General features: G+C 57.4%; 10 protein-coding genes across 10 annotated transcripts; 4 read left to right on the top strand and 6 right to left on the bottom strand.

Moving 5' to 3' along the window:
• Positions 1–53: 53 nt before the first annotated feature.
• On the bottom strand, positions 54–1,224 carry LTHEOB_8978 (Sugar transporter; the record flags this gene model as incomplete). The annotated part of the gene is made up of 3 exons (XM_035518514.1): positions 54–479; positions 534–872; positions 1,021–1,224. 3 exons carry the CDS (start codon positions 1,222–1,224, stop codon positions 54–56), a joined length of 969 nt encoding a protein of 322 aa, XP_035369877.1.
• Positions 1,225–2,453: 1,229 nt separating this feature from the next.
• LTHEOB_8979 (Mandelate racemase/muconate lactonizing enzyme) lies at positions 2,454–3,902 on the bottom strand (the record flags this gene model as incomplete). The annotated part of the gene is made up of 3 exons (XM_035518515.1): positions 2,454–3,650; positions 3,697–3,801; positions 3,858–3,902. 3 exons carry the CDS (start codon positions 3,900–3,902, stop codon positions 2,454–2,456), a joined length of 1,347 nt encoding a protein of 448 aa, XP_035369878.1.
• Positions 3,903–4,880: 978 nt separating this feature from the next.
• LTHEOB_8980 (AMFR protein) lies at positions 4,881–5,508 on the top strand (the record flags this gene model as incomplete). The annotated part of the gene is made up of 2 exons (XM_035518517.1): positions 4,881–5,165; positions 5,224–5,508. The coding sequence occupies 2 exons, from the start codon at positions 4,881–4,883 to the stop codon at positions 5,506–5,508; spliced, it is 570 nt and encodes a 189-aa protein (XP_035369879.1).
• Positions 5,509–5,594: 86 nt separating this feature from the next.
• Positions 5,595–6,264, bottom strand: LTHEOB_8981 (Nudix protein; the record flags this gene model as incomplete). The annotated part of the gene is made up of 3 exons (XM_035518518.1): positions 5,595–5,759; positions 5,810–6,015; positions 6,159–6,264. 3 exons carry the CDS (start codon positions 6,262–6,264, stop codon positions 5,595–5,597), a joined length of 477 nt encoding a protein of 158 aa, XP_035369880.1.
• Positions 6,265–8,298: 2,034 nt separating this feature from the next.
• Positions 8,299–9,318, top strand: LTHEOB_8982 (Histidinol-phosphatase; the record flags this gene model as incomplete). The annotated part of the gene is made up of 3 exons (XM_035518519.1): positions 8,299–8,454; positions 8,518–9,048; positions 9,097–9,318. The coding sequence occupies 3 exons, from the start codon at positions 8,299–8,301 to the stop codon at positions 9,316–9,318; spliced, it is 909 nt and encodes a 302-aa protein (XP_035369881.1).
• Positions 9,319–10,212: 894 nt separating this feature from the next.
• On the top strand, positions 10,213–11,001 carry LTHEOB_8983 (Peptidyl-prolyl cis-trans isomerase; the record flags this gene model as incomplete). Its single annotated transcript, XM_035518520.1, has 6 exons — positions 10,213–10,340; positions 10,399–10,463; positions 10,528–10,606; positions 10,659–10,679; positions 10,860–10,901; positions 10,962–11,001. The coding sequence occupies 6 exons, from the start codon at positions 10,213–10,215 to the stop codon at positions 10,999–11,001; spliced, it is 375 nt and encodes a 124-aa protein (XP_035369882.1).
• Positions 11,002–14,543: 3,542 nt separating this feature from the next.
• Positions 14,544–15,669, bottom strand: LTHEOB_8984 (Short chain dehydrogenase; the record flags this gene model as incomplete). The annotated part of the gene is made up of 2 exons (XM_035518521.1): positions 14,544–15,208; positions 15,273–15,669. 2 exons carry the CDS (start codon positions 15,667–15,669, stop codon positions 14,544–14,546), a joined length of 1,062 nt encoding a protein of 353 aa, XP_035369883.1.
• A 1,471-nt stretch (positions 15,670–17,140) lies between these two features.
• LTHEOB_8985 (Antigenic thaumatin domain-containing protein) lies at positions 17,141–18,001 on the top strand (the record flags this gene model as incomplete). The annotated part of the gene is made up of 1 exon (XM_035518522.1): positions 17,141–18,001. The coding sequence occupies one exon, from the start codon at positions 17,141–17,143 to the stop codon at positions 17,999–18,001; it is 861 nt and encodes a 286-aa protein (XP_035369884.1).
• Positions 18,002–20,680: 2,679 nt separating this feature from the next.
• On the bottom strand, positions 20,681–21,923 carry LTHEOB_8986 (uncharacterized protein; the record flags this gene model as incomplete). Its single annotated transcript, XM_035518523.1, has 2 exons — positions 20,681–20,700; positions 20,750–21,923. 2 exons carry the CDS (start codon positions 21,921–21,923, stop codon positions 20,681–20,683), a joined length of 1,194 nt encoding a protein of 397 aa, XP_035369885.1.
• A 915-nt stretch (positions 21,924–22,838) lies between these two features.
• LTHEOB_8987 (Deacetylase complex subunit protein) lies at positions 22,839–24,434 on the bottom strand (the record flags this gene model as incomplete). The annotated part of the gene is made up of 2 exons (XM_035518524.1): positions 22,839–24,068; positions 24,120–24,434. 2 exons carry the CDS (start codon positions 24,432–24,434, stop codon positions 22,839–22,841), a joined length of 1,545 nt encoding a protein of 514 aa, XP_035369886.1.
• Between the last annotated feature and the right edge of the window lie 584 nt (positions 24,435–25,018).

Here is a 25,018-nt window from a genome sequence, read left to right on the forward strand (position 1 = left end):
CTCAACTACCGCTTACGAAACACTCTTCAAAGACAGACGAGAAATCAACATGCTCAGAGAAGATGTGCCTTGAGCTGTTCCAGCGCATACTTGAAGCCCTTGGCTTCCTCTGGAGAAATTCCCAGCTCCTCCTTGCTCACGTACAAATCCCCCAGGTGAGCATGCCAATCACTAACATGTTCGCCGAACTTCAGCTGATCAGCAATCTCACGTCCAGCCACGCCCCAGAGCTGTTCGTATCCCTCGACCGAGATCTCAGCGAACACGGCAGGCTTTCCGGTAACCTCGCTCCAGTCCCGGGCCATCTTCTCGAAACTTATGACTTCCGTGTGCACGCTGGCGTACTTCCCAAGCGTTTTCCCGGGGTTCGCGAGCACTTGACGCACCCACAAGCCCACCGTCACAGAGACATCGCCGGTGATGGGAATGGTGGCGGATGGCTTCGTAGGGAGGGCGAGGACATACTTGCCGCTTCCCGGCTACAGTTTTCGATCAGCTTCCTATCCCCATTTGTAGGGCTTATTATCACCTACAACTTCGAAGGGTTTGATGTTAGGAATGAAGGCCAAGTTCGAAGAATAGAAGCCAACGTAGAGAAACGTGGTCTTCACAGCCAAGTCCGGGAGCTCGGAACGGATTCGTTGGTCGATCTTCGCTTTGTGGTCCAAGTGCGGAACGGGGTATCGGCCACCAGTCAGGTCACTCGCCGGTGGAATTGTACTCCAGATGTAATGCTCCAGCGTTTTCGTCTGCGATGCAGCCCTCGCCAAAAGCAGCGCCTGCTGTTCTTCGATCTCGCCAGCCTCAGATTGTGATTTCCCGGAGAAGAGATGCTCCCAAAAGTTTGTCACCGCATATACGGCGTGGGCACCCTGCCAGCATTCAGTTTCGCTTCTGATGGTTTCCACCCGAGTGTTTGGAGAAATGGTTCAGTTGCCGTGGCGAAACCAGGAGAGAAATATTGGCTTCCACTCGAATGCTTTTCATCTGGAAATGCTATCATGTAAACACTTTGCTCACCTCAAAAGCTTTCACCAATGATCCTTCATCATTAAAATCCGCAGCAACAACTTCAGCTCCCTGAGCAGCGAGAGCTTGAGCGGCCTCGCCTTTCGGGTTGCGTGTGACCGCTCGGACCTTCCAATTACCGCTTTGCAGGAGCACGCGAGCAACGGACCCTCCCTGTGTTCCAGTAGCACCAGTGACTGCGATCGTTTTCGTCATATCGTGAACTTTGCTTTATATCGGTGGATATCTACTATACAGCGAGCAACACGACCAGAATATATAAGTATGCCAGCCTCATGCTTAATCCGAACCCTTGCGCATAACTATTCTGCCAAGCCTTGATGAGTGGGACTGATTGGAAATCCATTGGAAATCAACCATCACGTCAACGACCGACGCCTGGAATGCGGGGTTGCGGCCATCGCGGAGCCGCCAAGCGGAGAATCATGCGATTCCACATGATCATGTATTGCGATGCACCTCGAAAACTACGCTTCCTACAAGAAGCTGTTTCCTGATCGAGCTGTATTAGAACACTCTTTGAACAGCAACGCCCACAAAAATACTTTGGCTTTACCTGATAGTACATATGTACACGGGAAAAGCATAACTTCGAGATTAGGTATGACACGGAATGGTGACGTCTTTCGGGGGCAAACCGCATCTTCGAATTCTAGCTCAGATGGTGTTCCTCCAAATAGGGTGGATGAACCGTCGGCCGAGCAGCTTACATACGCGCTAGCATTCTACCTTGCAACGCTCACAGATATCAGATTACTTCTGGGCTTTTGTATTGACTGCAGTCATCCAGCCAAGCTCTTGGCTCTAATTAAGTGCATAAGGAACAAAATTCACATACGACTGATCCATTCACAGAGGCAACGGCATCCCGCCGAGGCTGAAATAATATTGCTCGCGCTTCGGGGTATATTATATTATCTCCGACACTAGCCTCTGCGAGCTTCTGGAAGCATATATCACTCGGCTCTCGGGGTTCCGTCTGGTCCGGTGGCTGTTGAGGTGTCCCGCAATATGGGTATCAGAGCCGAAGGCTAGCGGGAGCGAATGACAGGGCCTTGGAACATGGGGTAACTATAGCCTTCCAGAAGAGGTAATACCTCGCATTAATTACGAGACATAGCCCTCGACTGATGTAGACGGCGCAGGCTATCGTCTAGACGCAAATGTGTAGCCCTTGATTTAATCATGACGATTGCTTTAACCACCCATCACAGGAGCTCAAACGGGCGTCGGTCACCCATCCTACAATCTTTGATGCCAGCGGCGAGACTCGATTATCTTGCTTGTGCTTAGATATTAGTGAGCATGCCAGCTTGGTCAAGGTTTAGTAAGGGAAGGCGTCGAAAGTAAACCAAGAAGCTACATTCAATGATATCTATATTTTCTTCGTTAAACAGACATTAGATTTTGCGGCCCGCGCCACTTCATATCCTCTCGCCCTCCAGGATGGGCTTCGCCTCGGCACTCTTCCACCAGCTGACGCCGTCCTTGCCGGGGAACTCGAACTGGTCCATGCTCTCCGCCTTCATCTCCACACTGTAACCAGGCGAGGTAGGAGTAACGTAGTAGCCGTTCTTGATCTCGCTGGGGTGGAGGAAGTGCTCGTGCAGGTGGTCGACGTACTCCAGGACACTGAGCTTGCCGCTGACGGCAACGTAGTCGATGGTGCTAAGGTGCTGAGTGTACTCGGGTAAGCCGACACCGCCCGAGTGCGGAACGATGGGCACGTTGAACTTCTTGGCCATCAGCAGAACGGCAAGCACCTCGTTGACACCTCCCATGCGGCAGGCATCGATCTGGCAAATGTCAATAGCACCCTGCTGGAGCAGTTGCTTGAAGATGACGCGGTTCTGGCACATTTCGCCGGTGGCGACACCAATGCCATAGGGCTTGAGAGCCTCGCGGATGGCCTTGTGACCAAAGACATCATCGGGCGAAGTGGGCTCCTCGATGAACCAGGGCTTGAAGTCTGCAAGCTGCTTCATGTACTCAATGGCCTCGGGCACGGACCAGACCTGGTTGGCATCGACCATGAGGATGTTGCCCTTGTCGAAGCCGATGACTTCGCGCGCAATACCCAAACGGGTGCGGTCCTCGTCAATCGAAGTGCCGACCTTGAGCTTGAAGTGCTTGTATCCTGCCTTCAGCGTCTCCTCCAACAGCCCCTTCATCTTTTCCCGACCATAGCCGAGCCAGCCGGCACTGGTGGTGTATGCAGGCACAGCGCGGTTGGCCTCGGCATCTTTGAAACGCTGCTCCTTGCCCTGCTGGGCGTCGGTAAGGATCTGGATGGCCTCTTCGGGGGTGATGGCGTCGGTGATGTAGCGGAAATCGATGCACTTGACGAATTCCTCGGGCGACATTTCGGAGACGATGCGCCAGACGGGCTTGTTGAGCGTCTTCGCCCACAGATCCCAGATGGCGTTCACGACAGCACCGAGAGCGAGGTGGATGACACCCTTTTCAGGGCCAATCCAGCGTAGCTGGCTGTCGGCAACCAGATACCTCCACGTCTTGCCCCAGTTCTCGACGAGGCTCTCGAGGGACTTGCCCTGCACGCGCTGGGCGAGCTGGCTGATTGCCTGGCACACAATCTCATTGCCACGGCCGATTGTGAAGGTCTGGGGAAGTTAGCATGCTTCAAAGCCAGAGAAGAGGTGGAGCTACCATGCCATGGCCTTCAAACTGGCCGTCGGTGTGCAGGATGCAGTAGGCGGCCGAGTAGTCGCCGGCAGCATTCATGGCATCGGAGCCAGTCTTGTCAAGAGACGTCTGGACGAGAGTCAGTCGAGGGCGCGTGACGGGCGTTAGCGGGCAGATTAGCGCACCGGAAAGCGCACATCGCGCGTGGTTGCGTGTGTGATGGTAACCATGGCTGGTGAGTGAAAGGTCGGAGTAGAGGAGAAGGAGGAGAGGAGGATTAGCAAGGCCAATGGCGGGGAACAATGGCGGATATAAATGAGGTGCGGCGTTCATGAGCGCGCCGGAAGAATGCTGGACCCCACGGCGGGGCTCTGTGCGGGCTGATAGGTGGGAAAACTTGGCGTGGGGAAAGCCGTCGCGGTCGCGGGGGACAACAATTCTGCGACAGCATGGCGGCTTCTAGCTCGGGCAAGCGTTCGGCGAGTGCTCCCTGCAGCAGCAGCAAATGCTTGACTGGCGATCCGCTCGAGTTGCACGAGCTTGTCGCTCCCCCACGCCGCCGATCCACCTCGGGCCCAGCCGGCTGAATAAGGCCGTTCCGTCGGCATCTGCCCTCCGTAAAACGGCTAGCTGTATGCTCATGCGCGCAGCCTCCCAAGCCGCCGGCAGGTCTAGAATGCGTCGCGGTCCATGTAGCGATCTCGGAGCCGGCGGTGCATGTGCTCTCAAGGCGGAGAAATAGCGGTCACTAGGCCATTGAAGTAGCGCCAGAGCGACGAGGCGGCAGTAGACGGCGACGCAGGCAGTCAGAGAATTACCCGAAGCGGCAAGAAAGAGAGTGAAGTGCCGACGCGCCTGCAGCCACAGCAGCCCTGTGCGGCTGAGGTCGGCGTCCCACTGTCATCGGCTGTCGTGTGTGAGACTGCGCTGTTGGCGCGCTGTTGGTCCCGTTGGATGGCTCGGTGGGTCCGGTTTGGCTCAAACAGACTTGGCTGGTGATGCGGCAGGGGTCTGACTTCCGCGCTCTGACGACACTTGGTCCGCCCTACACCGCGCCCGCTTTCAGACCTTCTCGCCCACGTCGACCGCCATCAACCGCGCTTGAGCAACTGACATCGCGCTCTGCTCTCTGGTCGTCCGCCCTATTTCCCCGCCACGCGCCCCCGCTTCCCCCGTCTCGGAATCGCGCCGAATCGCCGCCTCTACCCATGTCGGACGGCGGCAGCACCCTCAACATCCCGCAGCTGCTCGTCATAATTGTCGTCAGCTTCCTCATATTCCGCTGGTACAACTCGCCATCCTCTGCACAGGGCCAGCAACGCCCAGCAGGGAGCCGAAATGCCGCCCCGCGCGTGAACCCCGCCGCCGTCGAGCAGATATCCCAGATGTTCCCCCAGCTCGATCGCCGCCAGATCATGTGGGATCTGTCGCGCAATGGCAACAACGTCGCTGCCACTACGGAGCGCGTTTTGAGCGGAAGGGGCTTGGAAACGGTATGCCGCTATTTTCTCGCCTCTACCCAACGAACGACTGACTGACAATCTACAAAAGCCGCCTCCGTCTTTCCAGCCGCCTATGCCCCCGCAAGCCCAAGCTCGCCCCGCCCAGCGTGAACCCGTCGTGACGCCCTCCCAGCCTGACCTGATAACAAGATACAAGCTTGCGTCCAAGATCCAAGACGAGGATGCAGCGCCGCTAGAGGAAGCCAAGAAGCCCTCGTGGTCGCAGAACAAGGCAGAGCGCCAGCGGAATCTGCAGCGCCGCCGTGAAGAGATGATCTTGGCTGCACGGAGGAAGATGTTGGAGAAGGATAAGGCCAAGGCAGCACAATCATAACTACTATAGTACGGAGCGTGTCAAATAGCAGCAAAAATAGATACATTGGTTCTCACGGCAAGAGCGCCGAACATCTGATCGTGGAACTACGCTTGTGAGAGGCTGATTCCCCGGTGTTGGTCAAAGAGATTCACCAACGGCAAGAAGAGTTTCGGAGCCTCGTCCCCTGCCGATTTGAATTTCTCTGCCATGGTCCGTAACTCTTCCCAGTCTACCCATTTCCACATCTCACACTTCTCTGGTTCGAGGTTCTGCAAGTACTTGTTAGTGCAGTCCAAGAAATGGTGCCTAATGAGATCACCTCGGGTTCCGTCTTCTCGCCGCTTATCCTTGCCGTCATAAAAATCGTTACGTAGTGAGCCCCAATGTCCGTGAAGACGCTGTTGGTTGCCGTGAAAAAGCGCACGTCCGTCGTCTCCAGCCCAGTCTCTTCCATCGTCTCCCTTGCAGCACACTCTTCAAAACCCTCACCGAATTCGAGATGACCGCCTGGAAGTGCCCAGGTACCTGTACAGGGATCAGCCTGATGCAATCTTCGTGTGATAGGTATGGCTTTGTCTGGGGGGAAAAAAAGCGCGGTTGCTTGGCGGGCTGACCGCGCAGAGGTACCTGACGCCGTGATAACTTGATAATGGAGGACTCAAACCTACCGGCGCCGTGGCTGCCTTTACGTTTGCCAATAATGAACTGATTCTTATCGTTGAGAATGAAAACTCCCACGCCAACGCGGGCGTTCTTAGCAGCTGGCGGCGACATGGTTGGGGATGGTTTGTGTTAAAATTGAAATGCCCAATGTTGCGAATGTTTGGTATAAATGTGAGATGCGGCGACTGGATGACTCATGTACCTAAACACAGCCTCGTGCAATACAAGGCAGCAAACGCCAGAGTATGGGAGTTGGGGGCACGACTCGTCCAATGTCATGTACATACCCAAAGTGAGCCTTGTGCAATACTAGGCAGCAAACACCAGAGCATGTAGGTTGGCGGCACGGCTCATCTAATGCTATGTGGCGGTGAGCTAAGCCTCACCCTCCACCCATTCCTGGGTAACAAAATTTCCCCGCATAGCAGCAAGCGCCCAAAAACCCCTTCGGAGCGAGATTAAACGATCTACGATAAGATAAGAAGAGGGCGGGTGTTCCAAGCTGATGTTGCAGCCTTCTCTGGTCACTCCCTCCGTCTGTCTATCTATGCCACTGCTGAATAGTTTGTAGAAGGTAAACCGAAGCGCCAGAGACCGTTTAAAGAAAGCCTTTTGAAAGAAAAACAAAAAGGAGGGGAACAACGCACTGTCCCAGTCTGCCACGCTCCAAGTTGCAACACCATAGGAGCCAACCGTGTTGTCAGGAAGCTTTTGGGCCTCCGTTCTCACTTACTGGACGCAGAGAGGCCTGGTGTCAATTGCCCTAGCCGCTTGGTAGCAAAAGAGGACCAAAAAGGCAAAAAAGAAGCTCACCCGAAGGTCAACCCCTGCTACGACCAGCACGGGACTCGAACCCGCAACCTTGCGCTTGCTAGTCCTATTTAGGAGGCGCACGCGCTACCATTGCGCCAACCGGCCGTTGTTGAGGTGGCATCGGCGCAAAAACAATATGAGGTGTAAGTTTTGGGCCCCCGCCTCCACTTGACAGCCGCCGAACGTCCCCAGACCTCGCATACTGGCCACCACTCTCCGGTAGGCCGTTGCTAGCGCAAAAAGCCTTGGCTTTAGAGTCCGGGATGTCCATAACGGTCTATCGGCTCGGCAACACATACCGTTCAAGCTCTGGTATACTGCGGGACACTTACCGTGGTGGAACTGCCGTGTTCCTCCGTTTGAACGCATGAAGCCCTTGATCAACATCGCTTCCATGAAAGACGCTAATGCCGGTCACCTTTAGTGTAACGGCCACGCAGTGTGGCGGCCATCCACAGCGGGAAGGATTCGCATAGTAGAAAGCAGCATTAGACAAGATCCTTGTGGGGTAACGGTTTAGGGGCCCTTGTCTTCTCGCCTTGCCTCTTTTCAAAATATTCTAACATCTCCATGGGGAGTTGAAGTAGACGTTCAGACGCAGATGTAAAATCAAGAATTGCACCAGAGCATCCCGATAGGGGCTTAACCGCTCATAGCAGTAGGGCAATATCTGTTGTAAGACAGGTCTGGGTCGGCTAGGTCCCGCTATTCTCTGAAGTCAAGACGGGAGAGCTACCAGCTGCTGGAAGGCGACGTGGCCGGAGTTCTGGAGCAGGAGACAGCTGATCGGCACCTGTCCGGTGGGGCTAGGGGTCTAAACTTTACACATTATGTCGCTTTGGTTATAAGGACCCCTCAATAATGGCTGGTTGGCGGTGTAGTCATCCTCACGCTACCGATCCGCTTTTGGCCCTTGCTACGGCCCTGGCACTTCAACATCAAAGACGCCAGAGAGTAGCGGAAAGTCGGAAGTATGCAACAAGATGCAGTACTCTCTCACCACAGGCTCTAGAATGATGTTCAAGGGAATAGAAGGTTAGCGCGATAGCAGGGTTCGTATCTTAGCGGGTCGCATCTACCGACAATGGACCGACGGTGCGATCTGCCAGTGCCGGGTGCCGCCTTCAGAGAGCTGGTCCTTGTGCAGGCGTCAGCCACTCGTCTTGTCCGGTGCGTTCCTTCCGTCTCGTATGGGGCGCCTTTCCCTGAGCTTGTGACAGCAGCCCTACAAGAGGCCCCTCGATTTCCCTGCACAGTGCCCCACCACAGGTCGCACCCCACCTTCATTTCGGCGAGAAACTCCTCAACTCCAACCCTGCAACCGACTCGACCATGCCATTCTCCCACCACAGCCATTCGGGGCAGTTCTGCGCCCATGCCAAGGGCACGCTTGAGGAGATGGTCCAGGCAGCCATCGCCAAAGGATTCCACACGTTTGCGCTGACGGAGCACATTCCGCGCGGCGATGGAGATCTCTACCCAGAGGAAGTGCGTACGTCTGGTTCGCGGAGATGCGGGCAGCGGTGAGGCTGACACGGGGAATTGGGCTAGACCTTGGACTCGGCGGGGCTCACGCAGCTCTTCGACGATTACTACCGCGAAGCGGTGCGGCTGCGCGAGGCGTACCGGTCGCAGATCCAGATCCTCATCGGCATGGAAACAGAGTGGATACGGGAGCCCGAGTCGCGGCAGTGGATCACGAAGCTGCAGGACAAGTATGCGTTCGACCTGTTCATCGGCTCGGTGCACCACATGCACACGGTGCCCATCGACTTCGACAAGGCCATGTACAGCGAGGCGCGCACGCGAGCCGGGGGCACGGACGAGCGGCTGTTCGAGGACTACTTCGACGCGCAGCTCGAGATGCTGCAGGCGCTGCGGCCGCCAATCGTCGGGCATTTCGACCTGGTGCGGCTGCTGAGCGATGAGCCAAACCGGAAGCTCCGGCAGTGGGCAGGAGTCTGGCGCAGGATACAGCGCAATCTGGAATTCATCGCCGCTTACGGCGGCTTGCTGGAATTGAACACGGCCGGGCTGCGCAAGGGCTTGCTGGAGCCGTACCCGACCAGCGAGATCTGCGAGGTACGTATGAGGCAGGATATTCGTCTAGAGGGGCCTAACCCTTGTCAGGTATTCCTGGGGCTCGGCGGACGGTTTACTCTGTCCGACGACAGCCACCAGGTCGAGCACGTCGCCACCAACTACGCGCGGCTGCCCGAGTTCCTCGAGCGCACCGGCATCCGCGAGCTGTTCTTCCTCCAGGCGGGGCGCGAGGGCGGCGACGCGCGCTTCCCCGGCATCGCGCTGGCGAGGGTGAGTGCGGCAGAGGTGGCAGGGCGGCTCGACGCGTGAACTCGACTGCGGCGGCGGGGGGAATTGCAGGCCGGGGGGTGGTGGAATGCGGCACGCGCAGGGCTTAGCTTCCGCGTGGGTAATGAACCAGATGGGGCAAATGTACGGTGGGAGCTGGTGGGTGGACGAATGACAGTGGTTGGCATCCCGGCAGACAGAGGGGGGCGAGTACGGCAAGGCCCGCAGCGAAGCCACGCGCATGGTAGGAGCATTTTCAGTGATTGGGCGACCCGGCCATTGGATGACCCGTACCGCAGCGCTGGGTTGCCCCGAGAGCGGGGTGCTGCCTCCGGAGAGTTGAGTGTGATGGGGCGCGGCGGCGTGCGTGCACCCCAGCGGTTGATAAGAGCGGTTGGCAGGACCAGCCGCGAGACAGCAGCTCTGCCACTGTCCGCACGTGGGCTGCGAGCGGTGCGCTGGGCTGTGGTCGATCTCGCCCGCAGATCGCAGGGTGGCCGGCGTGTTCTCTCAGGCGGGCGCGCACTGCGCCGCCAGAGCTCCGACGTCTCCAATTGCAGAGCGTCGTTGCCGTTACACAAGCGGCGCCCGCTTTTCGCTCGTCAACCGCGCTTCGATGAAAAAGCACACAGCTCACCAGAGCTCCGCCTGTCGCCATTCGGCCGCCCGCGTCCAGCAAGCTGCTCTGCGCGCCGCCGCCCGCCAAGCGCCCCCATTCGGCCGCCACGCGAGCGCGGGCACCAGAACTCACGACTCGCCTCTACGTGATGGTACCATTGCACCGCAGCCTCCTGACGTGATGCTCCAAGTCCAATGCCCCAGGGCCCCAGTGCCCCAGCTGCCCAAAGTGCCGTCGTCCCAATATAAAAGAGCCGCCGCCTCCCCGCCCTCGCCGCCGCACCTCGCTCCAACCACAACCACACAACCACCGCAACCATGACTGTCACCAAACACACTCTGGCTCCCGGTAACGGCGTCGACAGGCCGCGCGCCGGCGACGACGTCACCATTGAGTACACCGGCTACCTCTTCGACGCCAACGCCCCCGACACCAAGGGCAAGAAGTGAGAGCCCCGCCATGCGTCCGCCTCCTCAGTCAGGGCTGATGCCAATTGCCACCAGGTTCGACTCGTCCATCGGCCGCGGCGACTTCAACGTCAAGATCGGAATTGGCCGCGTCATCAGAGGTCCGTCTCCTGCGAAGCGGCCCCCTTGCGCCGCGAGCACACACGCTGACCCAATTGGATCCAGGCTGGGACGACGGCATCATCGGCGCGGGCGGCAGCGAGGGCATGTCGTTAGGCGAGAAGGCCACCCTGACCATCTCGAGGTATGTTCCTGGCCCGAGCAGACGCCCCATGACGCAGCTAACCAGACACCAGCGACTATGGATATGGTGCCAAGTGCGTTTTCCTCCCATCTTCAGTCCAGCCTTCCCTGTCCCCCCTGTGCGAATTCAGGAACGCGCGGGTTGTCGGCTCCCAATCCGCACCCGCGGCCCTTCTTACGGCCTGCTGATGCCCCAAGCTTCTCCCGATCGTTGCAACCAGAGTGGCGGTGCTGACAACCCATTTCTTCCTTAGCGGCTTTCCCGGCCACATTCCGCCCAACGCCGATCTCGTCTTGTACGTTCCCTGTCCTGCGCAAGCTCCCCCGATATTTTTTTCTCTCTAACGCCCTGGCAGCGATGTCGAGCTCAAGGCCATCAACGGCAAGCGTGCTTAGGCTCCCGCGCGTATCCCTACATATCCCTATCCCACACTAGCATTCCAGGAGCTTCGGGTGGAGGCTATAGCGTGCTCTTCGCTTGCTCCTTTCTGCCTTCGGCGGCGGAAATGGAACATGATTGATACGTAAAAAAGAAAAAAAAAACCTTTTTGCATCCACGATTTGCTCCCGCGGCGCGCGCCAACTGCGGCTCTCAACACCTTGTCATTTGCGTGATGTGCGTGTGCGATGCCTGCTTCACTCCGTTCGCCTATACGTGTAGCATTATTTGCACTCACCCATGCACACCGCATCTTTGGACTGACGTCATGGTCGGTCTGCGCCAGGCATTCTGACATGGTTGGAGGGATGCGCTCGATTGCAAGGAGTGGGTTGCGGCGAGTAGGAAAACACCACCTGATAGCTCGCTCTTATTGATTGTGGAGATTGGGATGACCATGCGACGACTCCATAAAAGCTTATACTGGCAATCTCTTGCCGGACAAGGCATCACGACACGCCGTCGGGAATGTTTCACGGGAACGTTTCCGGATTGCCTGAGCCAGGTACGCTTGGGCTGATCATAGCGGAGTGGCGCCTTATGAAACTCACCGGCTGACGCACCTTGACGACCAAGTACCCAGCCAGAACGCAGAGAGCAGCAGGTACGGCACGCAACAACCCTGCGTCGACCGACACTACTGTTGATGATTTGTTGCTTTCTAAAAGTCAGAATGCAGAAAAGCTACATGTCGTACAGCGAGAAAAAGTCACGCAATCAACCTATCGGCGTGTGGAGCCAGCCCGCCGTCCCCCGAGATTTCCGATTCGCACTATGCATGGATGGCAGTTGTGGATTGTTCCTTTTTTTTTCTGCCTGCTACCCGCTGTAGCCGCAGCAGGAGTCCAGAACGCTGGCGAGCGCCCAGCCTTTACCAGAGGGACCATCCCCGCCGCGGAACCGGGCTGGTATCGCTTGTCAGAGCAAAACAAAACCTGGACTTGAACTGGGGGTACCCACTAAGCCCATGCTTGACCGAGAACACCCGTTTGCGGTTAACGTAGGTTTATCACAACTGCTCTCGCAGTTCGCGTTTCTGGGCTTCGCGGCTGCCGAGGGCAAAAAGAAAAAGAAAAGAAGAGACATGTCATATCTCAATACGAGCTGGAAAAAGCAATGTTTCTATCCCCTAGTACCGTTTGAAAGAGGAAATAAAGTGGACTTCATGGGCCTATCGCCGTATGATACCTTAGGTCATCCACGAATGTTTTTTTCTCCAGGCGGATGACATATCCACCGCACGTGTTGCTTCTTGTCCCTATCTGAAGTAGCTCGGGCACCGACAGCGTGGTCAAACACATCACTGCCACCTTCGTAGCCCGAGGCGGTATAGATTGCACAGACCCAGCCCCATCCTTGCGGGGCGGAACAACGAGGAACTAGCGGCGGACTACTAGAAGGGAATAGTCCTACAGGGAGCGTGGCATTCTCGGCTGGCGGTGCCGCAGCTGTTCGGGTGGAGAAAAGAAGGCATTCGTCCGGGTCGCCGTCTGGTGGAGATCGACAACTCTCGTTGCCCGAGATCTTCTCTCCACCCCCAACGGCCTTTTTTTTTTCTTGAGTTCATCCATCCTGGATGATGGATGTCGAGAGATAGTTGCTGCATGCGTCTGGGAGCTCACGCCATCGCAGTGGTCGTCGTCGCACAGCAGCAGTTCGACCCGTGGGGCCAAGCCCTGAAGAAAAGTAAAAAGCGATGGCCATCGGGAAGAGCAGCGTGCAACTTTTGGCGGGTGCGCGAGCGGACGGGCGACGCGGCCTGGTGTCACAGCATCCGCACCACGAAAAAGACTGAAGGTCCTTGAAACTCGAAGGGGCGCGAAGGGTTCGGTGGGGACCGGGTGCCACTCCGGAGAGCAACAGTGTCCGCGTGAGACCGCGTTTCGCTAGGAGCTGGGAGGATGGGCGCCCATGTACGTTGCAGATCGTTGGAGCTTGCGTGCCGCTGTTCTGATAGTGCAACCGCCTCATCCGCGATACGCATGAGGCTTCTCTGCGTCAAAAGGTGATGGACCGTTGCACTCCCGATCCGCGCGCACTGCCACAGCCAATAGTGCAGCGTAGTGCTTGATCTCCAAGCACCAAGATCCGAGATGCGACTAGTTTCGACCTAGCTTAACGCTATAAGCCAGCTTTACCGGCCTGGTGGCGTCGAATCAGCCCATGTGCTCTTGGAAAACTCATGCTATAATTAAAGCCTGCCACTCGGAAGGCACTGTGCTTGCAGGGTCTTCAGGGATTCTTGCTGAAATTCCAATTTGATTTGTGTGGATGTTGCTACCGGTCACCTTGGTACTTACTTACCCGGGCTCACGCATGCATCTGCAACATGCCAACTGACCGTCACTGCTTGGCACTAGACGCACGTCTTCTCAGCTCTATACACGGTTTACACTATGCAGGCTCTAGAACACGGGGCTTCGCACAGATGGAAATGTAGTTAGAGTATTGGCTGGCTCCAAGGCTTTGACCACTCCAAAGAGCGAATGACGGGAGCAATCACAAGAGCACCGGCATTAGGTCGGTATTCTGCTTTCATGTACGTGCTTGTGTACCGTCTTACGGCATTAAAGATGAGCCATATCGATAAAGGCTTGAAACGGCTCTCCGTAGTTTTGACGCCTAAAGCTGTGTAGACGGCAACCTGCATGATGTTGTGATGGGGGACTGCAGCGTGTGCACCTCTTGACCTCTACCTTAAATCTCTCAGTAATCAATGCATGCCATCAATGATGCGGCAGGGTGGACAAGAAACCGGTGAATTTATGGGTAGGGGAGACGTTGGGATTGCGCTACTTGGTTACGCATACTAAAGTAGGGCGCGAGATCCCATAAGCTTGGCGGTGATTCCTGGTTTGTACCCATAATAAGTACCAGCAGTAGATTTGTCCACGTGATGGACGGGATGGCTCGGAATGCCTGATATGGACAGATGCGTTCTGGTGCTTCATTGGCTTCTGTATCTGCTCGATCATCATCTGCATACTATCATGTGTTTCGCTCCCATGATACACAGGTATTTCGAAGGCTAGCGGGAAGAGTACCAGGGCCTAAGAATAAAGTGTTACTATGCTTCAGAGATATTCTCACAACATATGGGCAGTTGAAGCTATCATCTGGACGAGGATGTCGAATTAAAAATTCTACATACATTTCTGGACGATAGCTTCAACTACCCATGACATTAGCCAAAAAAACAAACCCACGAGAGCCTTCGGCTACATATGTGATAGCTAGGCAGAAGCATGACACTCGTTCTTGAATGCAAAGGACAAGGCTACAAAGAGCGAATGTTACACTTGTGACTCATATAGATGTTGAGCTAAGTGTTAGGGAAAGGTGGGTCCTCGGAGCCTCACAAAACGTTCACTGCCGGATTCAAAGAGCATACTTCATAAATTCCTGCAATAACAACTAAGTACTCGAGACAGTGCGATCAGAAACACTCTAGAGAGATCTTAACGCAGGTTAGTTCATTGATATTATGTCATGAAGTCGTTCACGCATTCTGCCAGCCTTTGCCCAAGGTCTCGGCAACTTTGCTGTCGCTCCAGTACCAGAGATTCTTCTGCAGATCCTTGTCATTTGCAACAGTGCTGGTCTCCTCTTCCTGTCCGATGGGGACAAAATATTTTCCCTTCAGGCCCTTGGACACGACATCCGGGCTTGCGGCCAGGTACATGGCCGTGGCTGCGGCATCTTCGGGCGTGTGGCTAACGTGCTGGAGGACGCTCTTGGCTGTTGTACCGACCAAAGTGCCGAATAGGTCTTTCCAAGAATCCCACGCGTCGGTGGGGATGTTACCCGGGAAGAATGAGTTCACGTAAACGTTGGAGAGACCCATGTTATCGAGGCGGCGGGCCAGCTCACGGGTGAAGAGGATGTTCGCAAGCTTGGTGCGTGCATACCTCCAGAAACTGTCCAGGGCGGCAGGAGACTTGGTAGGAGTGGGGGATGTGAGGAGCGGCAGGCTCAGTTCCTGGCATGCAAGATGCAGCGATGACGAGACGGTCAGGATGCGGGCTTGGCCATGCTCGGAGGCAGTTTTTTCAACGAGCGGGAGAAGCAGATTGGTCAGGACAAAATGGCCGAGGTGGTTGGCAGCGAATTGAAGCTCGACGCCCTGGGGCGAGAGCTGGTAGTCGGGTGACAGAGGAAGGGCGGCTGAGCGGCATTAGTCGCGGTGTGCTGACTGCATGCAGACAGAAGAAATAAAAACAGCAGGTACCATTCAGGATGAGGATGTCGAGCCTATCGAGGCGCTCCGACAGCGAGCGGGCAGCGCGCTGCACGGCCTCCACGTCAGTCAGGTCGCAGCGAATGAAGTCGACGCGCCCAGCCAGGTCGCTATCGGCCAGGGCGTGCTTCTGCGACCACTCGGCCCTGGCCTCGGCAAACCTGGATTCGGAGCGGGCGAGGACATATATCTTGGCGACGCCGTGCAGAAGCAGCTGAGCGCAGAACTCGCGGCCGATGCCAGCGGAGCCGCCGGTGACCACGACAACTCTGCCGGCGAGATCGGGCGTCTCGGAGAGGCTGAAGGCGTGGGACGTCATGGCACCGGCCATCCGAAGTAGGGCCAGCGGGTTGAAGGTGGGGAGGTGGGCGACGGGGTTGAAGAGCATGGTGGTGGCTTGTCCCGCCGGAGCTGGCGCCCAGTGATGTCACTGCCGCTCACGTGCAGCCAATGCCGCAGCCTTGCCGCACCGCTGTTCAACGCCATGCATCTCAACACCCGCACCATCCCCGCGACAACGTCGCGCGATGCATGTCTCGCGCTGATTGGCACGCCTGCTGTTTCTTACGGCGCACCTGGCTGTTTCAACCAAGATGCCGTGCCATGCGAGCGCACCTCATCCCGTCTCATGATCTCTGGCCTTCTGCCCGCCACCCATGCAGCCTCTCCTCGCCTTCCAGCGTCGGCAAATGGACCCAAAGACCGCTTCTGGACCCGGGGGTTTCTCAGCTTGGCCGGCGTCGTGGGCGTGGGTCTGATCGGGCCTTGCCGAACCAAGGACGGCCCTGGTGAAAAGTCTGCGTTGTTCTCTCCCGCCGAGAGGGCGAATCGGATCTCTGTGCCTGGCAGAACTGGCACGAATCGATGCGCCGCGCCGTTGGAGCTGCCGGTAGCCTTGGCCGGCTTGTCGTCCGCTGCCGCCAGCCCTGCCGCTCCACCAAACTCTGTCTCCAGATTTGCAGATACATGACAAGATTACCCTATCGATACCCAGCCGCCAATGGAACCGCTGTCCGTCGGAACATGCTCCACCCTTATTGCCTTCGAGATGCAGCCCCATCACATCCACGTCGTCGCCGCGCCGGAGCTGCACCGCACCCGCCCCGGGCCGATGCTCTTGTCAGCTGCCAGCGTCGCACCGCCGGCGCTGACTGCATCCTATTCGTACTGCGCTGTGGCTTTGCTGCGCTGGCCGCGCGGTGTGAGAAGCGCCAGCTCGCGCTCCTGGGCGCGGGCCAGCGGTGCCTGTCGATCGTCAGGCCTCGGCGGAGAGCCGTTGCGTCTTGGGATGCTGGGCGCACGCATGGGGCGGGACGATCGCGTGGGCGCTGGGCTCAGGCATACGCACGCATTGCGGCAGCGTAGGCACCAGCTGCTCTTGGGCTGGCCGAGGCCGCGCAGGCCTTTGCAAAAATGCTGAAATGAGGCCTCCTCACAGACCGGGCGCTTGTCAGGGGGCCCAGTCAGCGTGCAGCTCGAACAAGAAGCCCGAGCGGCGCTCCAGGCACGCATGCGCCCCCATTGGCCCGCGCCCGCCACCAGACCTCCACCCATGGCCGTCGGCGATGCTCAATTTTGAGCCTGCCCGCTAGCCCGCGTTATTCGCCGGCGCCGCTCGACCCCTATGCTAGCGCAAAGACGTCCGCTTCCTTGTTATTTCATAAACCGCGCACCGCCCATCTCTCACTCGGCCCTCACCCGTCTCCACGTTGCTGTCTTTTTGCTCCAAGCTGGGTCTTGCACACACTCTTTTGGCTCTCTAGCTACTTTCCAAGGCTCCCGGCAACACATTCCCTCAAAGACGCAGCCACCTTAACTTTCAATCTTTCACCACTTCGGTCCAATTTAACAACCTAACCATGCAGAAGTCCGTCTCTGTCTCTGCGGCCCTGCTCGCCGCCCTCCCTTCGGTCATGGCCGTTGGCAAGGCCATCGTCATCAACAACTGCGACAGCGCCGTCAATGTCTGGACTGCCGATACCGAGCGTGGCCAGCTCGGCCCCGATTCCCTCAAGGCTGGTGGCCAGTGGTCTGAGGAGTACCACATGGTCGGCGACGGCAGCGCCAGCAATGGTGGTGTTTCGATCAAGCTCAGCACCACCGACTCGTGCGAGGGTGCCATCACCCAGTACGAGTACACTTACAGCTCCTCGGGTGAGCCTGACCTCTGGTACGACATCTCCAACGTCAACTGCAAGGGCGAGGCCTGCCCCTTCTACGTCGGCGGCTTCTACCTCGAGGCCGATACCCCGGTCGACTGCGGTCCCCTGACGGCCCTTTGCGACGCCGTCTACAACCTGTGGAACGATGACAAGGCCACCCACGGCACCGAGTCCTCCAAGGACACCACCCTCTACCTCTGCGGCAAGGATGGCTCGTCCTCGTCCGTCGAGATTTCGACCGAAGAGTCTTCCTCGACCGCCTTCACTTCGTACTCGTCCACCAGCTTCGAGGTCACGCCCACCCCGACCTACGCCGCTTCGTCGACCCAGATTCCCACGACTCTCGTCACGTCGACCCCCGTTGCGCAGGTTCAGGCTGAGAGCTTTGTCGGCGACGTCAAGGCCGCGGCTGTTGAGGAGGAGGAGAACATCATCACCGAGGTCGTCACCGAGTACGCCACTGCCGTCGTCACCCAGTGGGCCAAGCGCTCGCCCGAGCCTCACGCGCACCACAGGCGCGAGCACCGTCACCACGGCCACCCCCACTACCGCAAGTAAATTTAGGAGGGGATTTGGTTGTGTGGATTAGTTCAATTGCATTTTTCTGTGGATTCAATTCTCGCTCTCACCCGTCCCGGGACGCGCGACACGGTTTTACGGGCTGGTGGAGCAAAACAATTCGCATTCTTGACTCCGGACCGGGATCGGGGCGCGGAGCTTCACATGTTGTCAATAGAGGCCATTTAACTGGGTAGAAGCGTTTGCGGAACAATGGGAGGCGATATCACTTCATCTTCTTCTGTCACGATGCCATGACTCTTTTTCTTCTCTTCGAAAGCTGATATACCTGTTATTTGGGCACGGCGGGAAGTGCCAGGCTTGGTAGTAGTTACAGCCGCAGCGTGCCTGCGGTCAATAGCATTCATTTCACCGTGCGTCTTATCGTGCAATCGGCACGTCTATCTGCAGTGGATCTGATCCGCGGTGGCGGCTCTCGTCAAGCCATTCGTACGACGCACGCTCGTTGCCGTCTTGGCAGGTGTAGTAGAGACGTAGGCTGCTGACGACTGCACTCCACCCGTTCTCATCTGGTGGCGCGGCGGCGACGTCGCACCGTCGGCGGCACCGAAGCTGACTGTGCTGGTCAGCAGACGGTGATGGCGACGATGGTGTTTCTGTTTGTTTGTGGTTGCTCGTGTTTCACGACGCGCCTGGCGAGACAAGCCTCGCGGCAGGCGGCAGACCGCCGGGCAACCTTAATCTGGCGGCCGTGATGCTTCGCGCGTCGCATCATCACACGTTCTGCGTGCAAATTAAACACCGGCGATCGCCCTCGCATTGAGCCGCGCGAGTCATCCCGCGGCGTCCCAAAGGGGGAAGTGCATTGTGGTCGCGCGAGGCCCGCGCGCCTTCTATCAATCTCCGCGTCCAACAGCGCGTGCGCGCGGCTCAAAATCCACCCATCGCTCCGGTCGCTCAGCTGCTAATTATGGCCCGGGATTCGGCATGCCGCCCACGGTGGGCAGAGAGCCTTGCCATCAACGGGCTGCTCTGCTCTGCTCTCCCGCACACGCCTTCCCTCTTGGCAGTCGGCGACGTTACGAGGCCACGGTTCGGTGTCGAGCACGAGTGCCCGCGGCGTCGAGCCCGCGCGCCATCCACATCACTCCCATCCGCCCTCCTGGCCCGCCACCTCATCAGCGCCCCCGTCCACTCACAGCCTCCCGCCATCCCGCAAGCTGCAGGCCAGCTTGCCTTCTCCGGCCTGGCAGCAAGCGCCATGCCATCCGTCCTGGGGATTGGATGATGGCGAGCATGGATCTGAGCACGCTATTTAAAGGATGGACCAAGGTGGACCAAGCGCGCGCACCACTCCTACGCCTGCGCTGCCCTGCGCTCGGCACGTCGCCTGATGCGTCCCGCGTGGCTACGAGAAAGGGGACCGCCCTTTTTTCCCCCGCGAACCGCTGTTGCTTGTGACGTCGATCGCTGAGCATCGCGCCGTGGGGTCTCTCTGTGCGAGTTGATCGCAATGCTTCAACCAGTGCTACGGGTTACCGTCTTGCGGCTCAGGGGCTGCACACTTGCGGAGGACGTGTTCCCCATACCACGCCCTCCTCTGACCGCTTAGCTCGGCATCACCTACCGCACAGCCACAGGGAGCAAGGACGTCTGCCAAGGCTCTCTTCCGCCTTCTTCGACGCCGTCGATATTCCTTCTTGTGGGGCCTTGACAGGAACTCGCCTCCACCCCCTTCTACTGACTCCCGTGCGCCGACACTTGCAGGTAGCAGAACAAACCGGCTTCGACCCATTTGGACCGACGTGCCGGTCAGGCAAGCATCGCATACGTTTCAGGCTGAGGCGACTTCCGTGCTCTGCCTCGCTTCGCGGCTCTTTCGAACTATAACGTGCACGACTCGGAGCCCGCTGCGCCGCTTTGCCGGCCTACGCTCCTCCTCCCAGCATTACTCCTGTATCAGAACCCTACTCGAACCTCTTGGCTTGCGGCTGCCTCATTGTCAGGAGCCCGCCCCTTGTCTTCTCGGCCCGGTCGAGACTGCGGTTAAGCCTCCGCTTAGCAGAGTGCTCATTTGGGCTGCCATGTGGACGGGGACATCCGCTGAACGCATCTTAGCATGCGTACGCGTTACTGATGAATCTACAATCTTGCTTTGTAAATCTTGGCGAGGCCTCCACTATAGCTGTCGATAATGGGTCCACTCTAATTAAAGTTCACAGCTTTGCCGGGTACGAGGAGTGTCGCCATGCCAAGGAAAATTGATGAGCCGCGTACGATGTATGCTTGAATGTAATTTTGACAACTCAGCTCGCTGTAATTTTGAACGAGCCCATGTTTACCTCGAAATCATACACAGCGTTCGATATCAAAAAAAAATCAAGAGATGATCGAATTGAATCCGAATACTTCCCGACAAATTTTTATTATTAAAATCTCATGATTGAGGCTCTCATTAAAGCTTCACCTGAGATAAGTCGGTCGCCTAAACGGCTGTTGTGGTAGCTATTTGGTAAATCATCAACACAGATTTGGATCGTCAACACCAAGGTTAGATCCCGATTTGACGTGATGAGATCGTCAAAGGTTCTTCAGTGTTCTAGCCACCGTCGGGAGCTTGAGCAGCATCTACCCCATGCTTTCGGCTTCTACCTCCATTGTAACGGTGCTGCGTCCGTCATCAAAATCTGGAGGACGGCACGCAAATCCGGGGGCATGCTATGGGGTTCGCTTGAAAGCTTCGAGACGATCAGATGAAGTCTTACAAGGCGGAGAGCAAGAACTTACCTCCAGGGTCAAGCGCAGCTGCATACATCACTAGAGTAATGGGCGCAAGGTCTGCGGATGCATTGGCATTGCCCGCTGCCTCGTCTTTCGGTTCAGGAACAACACCCGCATCTTCCCAGATCGCGATTATCTTTTCAGCCTCCCTCTCCCAACCCGGCTCCTGTTGGAGTGCACAGCGAATGCCCAGAACCGTTCCGAATTCCCGGAAAGCCAGCCTCCTCTTGATGCCAGCTTCGAAATAGCCACAGTCGACGAGCACCTTCAAATCCTTCTTCGCCTTGTCCGCGAACGCCGTGGCCCACTGCTCTTTGCCCGCATAATGATGCGCCGTCCACAGCGTCATGCCCAGATCCAGCGGATCGGTGCTGGCGTAGTTCTTCCACTTGGTCGCCACGATCTTCTCGTAGTCGCGCATCTCGTCCCGCAGCACGTCATCTTCGCCCTCAAACTCCCTCAGCAATTTGCACACCACCAGCCCGTCCACCGGATCCAGGTTCCCCTCTGACAAGACCAGCGGCCTCTTCAGGTCGACGCTCACTTTCCAGTACATGCGCGGCCGCCCGCTCGCCCTGTCGTGCACGAAGGCCGGGTGTATCACCTGCATCAGCCTGACCGCGTAGCCGTTCCACCTGCGCGCCTCCTTCTCCTTCTCCTCCTGCCCGCCCTGCTCCTCCGCCCCGCGCCACGCCACGGCCAGCCGGTTCAGCGCGTACATCCAGAGCGTCAGGTAGTGGTGGTACTGGCCGTCGCCGTCCGCGCCGTCCGCCTCTTCCTTGCCGATGCGCAGCCCGCCGCCCGTCGGGTCCGCGTCCGTCGCGCCCGGCAGCCGCGCCGAGCCGTCGCGCGTGCGGCCGAGCGTGTCGTGTACGGTTTGCGCGAGCGCGGTGGCGTAGCTGAGGTAGGGCGCCGTCTTCGTTGTCGTCGTGGCGGCCCCATTTCCGCTGTCGGTGTTGGTGTTGGCGTGGTGTTGGTGGTGGTGGTGCAAAGTCAGAAAGTTGAGCACCCCGAAGGCGTCGGTCCAGAGGTAGCGGCCGCGGTGGCCTGCCGAGGCCGGGGGTGGTGTCCATGGAGTTGTTGCCGGGGCGGTGGCATCGGGGACCGGGTACCTGTAGACGCGCTGCATGGCCGTGGTGATCTTGGCCAGGTCGTTGGCGTGGATTGTTGGTCTCGCCATTTTTGTGTTCTCTCCTTTTCCGATGTGAATTGTGTTGTGTTGGATTGGGTGATGTTAGATGCTTTCAGCAATGCAACCCGGCTGTAAGCTGAATGGTGTTGGTTGTGTCTTCCGTTGGTGAGGTTAAATGTGGTTATACTTGCGTCACTGTGCGTCAAGCCAACGTCAGCCAGCGACTTTGTTCGAGAAAATGAAGTAGGGGCCCAATGAGCACCGAACCCTCCGAGCTGTGAATATGGTAGTGTCTGGCGTTGCTCCTTGGCACGTGCAGCTCATGATCATGAATAGAGGAGCCTTGAGCTGGTAGACTCTCGCAGCAAGCAATAAACTTAACCACACGATCATGTCTCATCGATAATATTCACGTGCTGAACGATCTGGGCATTTCCCGGGATCGCGGCCATGAAGACTCCTGCAGAAGACGTCCCGCTTTACCTCTCCATACAAGATGATTCAGCAACCAAACATTGTACAAACATGGAAAGCGTATATGTAATGAAAGAAATGCTCTTCTCCATCATTACGCCCTAGGTCGGCAGGGTTTAAATATATGCAGAAGAAGCACCAAGAAAAAGAGACAATAAAGTAAAACACCGGCCCAACCTCCGAGTCCCGGTTTCGGCTCGTAGCCGAGCAAAACTTGCCGAAAAAGGCAAGTATGAAGAGCCAGGTCAGCCCTGCTCGGCTGTAAGTGGATGAACAGTTACCACGATGAAATGTGCAAAGAGCAGTGGCTTACGAATTTGGAGATGACTGGACTTTGACCGATCTCCGATCAACGAACTCTTGTTACTAGATATCCATGCACCAAACCCAGCTGAACGCGACCCAAACTCCAAACCGCAGATGAAATGCAACAGCGACCGCAACCGGGTATCATGAAGCGCCAGAGGAGTGACAACGCGGTGCCGACCATCAAGCTGCACGGCCTTTGCCCCTTCCCATGCCGCTGCCGGTTCGCCGCATACCGACGCCGCCTATCGAGCTACCATTGCCGTGCCTGCTCATCGGTACGCCACCCATGCCGCTATCACTGTTTGCCGCGCTGATCGACACACCGCTGAGGTCCATGTGTGGCGCAAGCGCGCCTATGCCGTTTACGCTGTGATCGTTGCGCAGATTGCTTGGCTGATATTGATACTCTCTGGCTTGGAGTGGACCGCACGCAGTTTGCAGAAGTTTCTCGTTGATATCATCGTTGCCGTCAGATGGTCGGGCCATGATGATGAAGTCGCTGTCAACCTCTGCATTCGAAAGACCGGGAGGAGTCGGCGCTGATGCATTGGCCTTGCTGCCAACGTTGGCTGGCAGAATAACCGGGGCGACACTGGCAAATGGAAGAGTGCCAGTCCGTTCGGCAGCCAGGGCGAGGTCTGCCAGCGGGTTGTTGCGCGTCGATCCACGAGTCGCATGATGTGACTGGGTGCGCTCCATCTCGGGTGCAGCGGGCGTCGCTGTGTCCTCATCTCCCTCAGCCTCGCCCTCGTTGGCCGTGGGAGTGCCCGAGTCATCGCCGCCATCAGTCCCGCCATGGTGTGCACCGTTAGCACCGTTGGCCGAGCCATTGTGATTGTTTTGCTCCTGCACCCTTAGCTTGTTAAAGAAGTGCGTCGTAGCGACCGCCGCGGTATTCATGGTCATGGCGAGCTCCTTATCCGTGAATAGGCGGTCGATCGAGTAGGCCGGCGCCTCGAACTGCGTATGCATCGTCTTCGCCTTCGCATCACGAAATGGAGATGCGAAACCTAGGTCAGCATTCCGTCCCGAGGGACCAGGTGAGCCGCTGTCAGCATCCTCGAAGGCAGCTTTCCTCTTGCGCGACTTCTCGGTTGCCATAGCAGTGCTGACCATGTCGTCCGGATCGCCGACGCGATGACGAGTATGCCGAGTCTTTCGGTTGCTAGCTGGACCTCCGGGAGACGCAGGATTTGTGATGCTGAACTGGTTGGGGTGTAGTAGCAGAGCATTGCTGTCCGCGATATCCAGTTGTTCCTTTTCCTTAAGCAGCCGTGCTTGCCGCTGCTTCACGCTTGCGACCAGTCGCTCACGAAGTGTGTTTGCGAGATGGCGGTGTTCTTCTTGGGCGAGTCGAACCTTGTAAGAATGCGATTGCTCGAGCTCGCGCATACTGGCCTGGTACTTGTTCTACATCAAATGTCAGCGAGTTGCTACAGGCAGCGTGCGAAAATGGCGTACCCAGAGCATGGTCAGGGCGATATCGCGCGTCTCCAGGGCATCATTTGCATCGTTGACAAACTTGCTGTAGAAGCGACCAACCTGAGCGACGTAGTCGCCAGTGGCAGTTCCGGGTTGAGGCGGCTGGGAGCCAGTTGTGCCATGGATGGCATCAGCCACCTCGTCTCCAGTATCATCCAGCGGCTTGTTTTGGTATGGGTCGGCACGCATGATCAAGGCCATGTCAGTCTGCACGGCCTGGATCTGCGCGCGATAGTGCTGGTCGCGGTTCTCTGAAAAGGACGTGAACATGTCGTTGAGCTTTTCCGATAGCATGGTGCGTCGTTTGTCGCGCTTCGAAAGCGGCAACGGAGGAGGAGAGGTCGCCGAATGTCCAAACGGAATATCGCCAGGCGGCGACATGCTACGGGTTCGTGCCATGGCGCGCTGAGGTTTGTATGAACTTGGCCGTCGAGGTCAGGCGCAAAGGGCGCCGTAGTAAGCTGTGCTTGTTATTGACCGAGGCGGCACTGTGTTGCACAGTAGAAGGAGGAAATACGCGAGCGCGCAGAGGGGCGCGGAAGCAAAACAGATAGGCTGCGGTCGAGAGGCAGCGCAATTGAACAAGGGGACAAGGGCCGTCAGGGCGGTCTGCACAAGGGCAGCGGATGGAGATGGAGATGGAGCAGCAGCACGAGGCACAAACCCGCGGAAGATGCCGCATTCGGCGCGACCGGCCCGACCTTAAGTCCGTTCGAGCATTCTCTCATGCAGCTTTAACTTCACTTCAGACAGCAGATTCTAGAAAGAGCATCGTGAATTTCTGGAGCTAAAATCTCTTGCTCGGAGAAAGGAAATGATTGTAACCGCTCGTCTCGGTCCCGGCCGTGTCTCGTTTTCCAGCAACGCCACTCTGTAGT

The sequence above is a fragment of the Lasiodiplodia theobromae genome, assembly GCF_012971845.1.
Source record: "Lasiodiplodia theobromae strain AM2As chromosome Unknown scaffold_29, whole genome shotgun sequence".
Classification (NCBI taxonomy): Eukaryota; Fungi; Ascomycota; class Dothideomycetes; order Botryosphaeriales; family Botryosphaeriaceae; genus Lasiodiplodia; species Lasiodiplodia theobromae.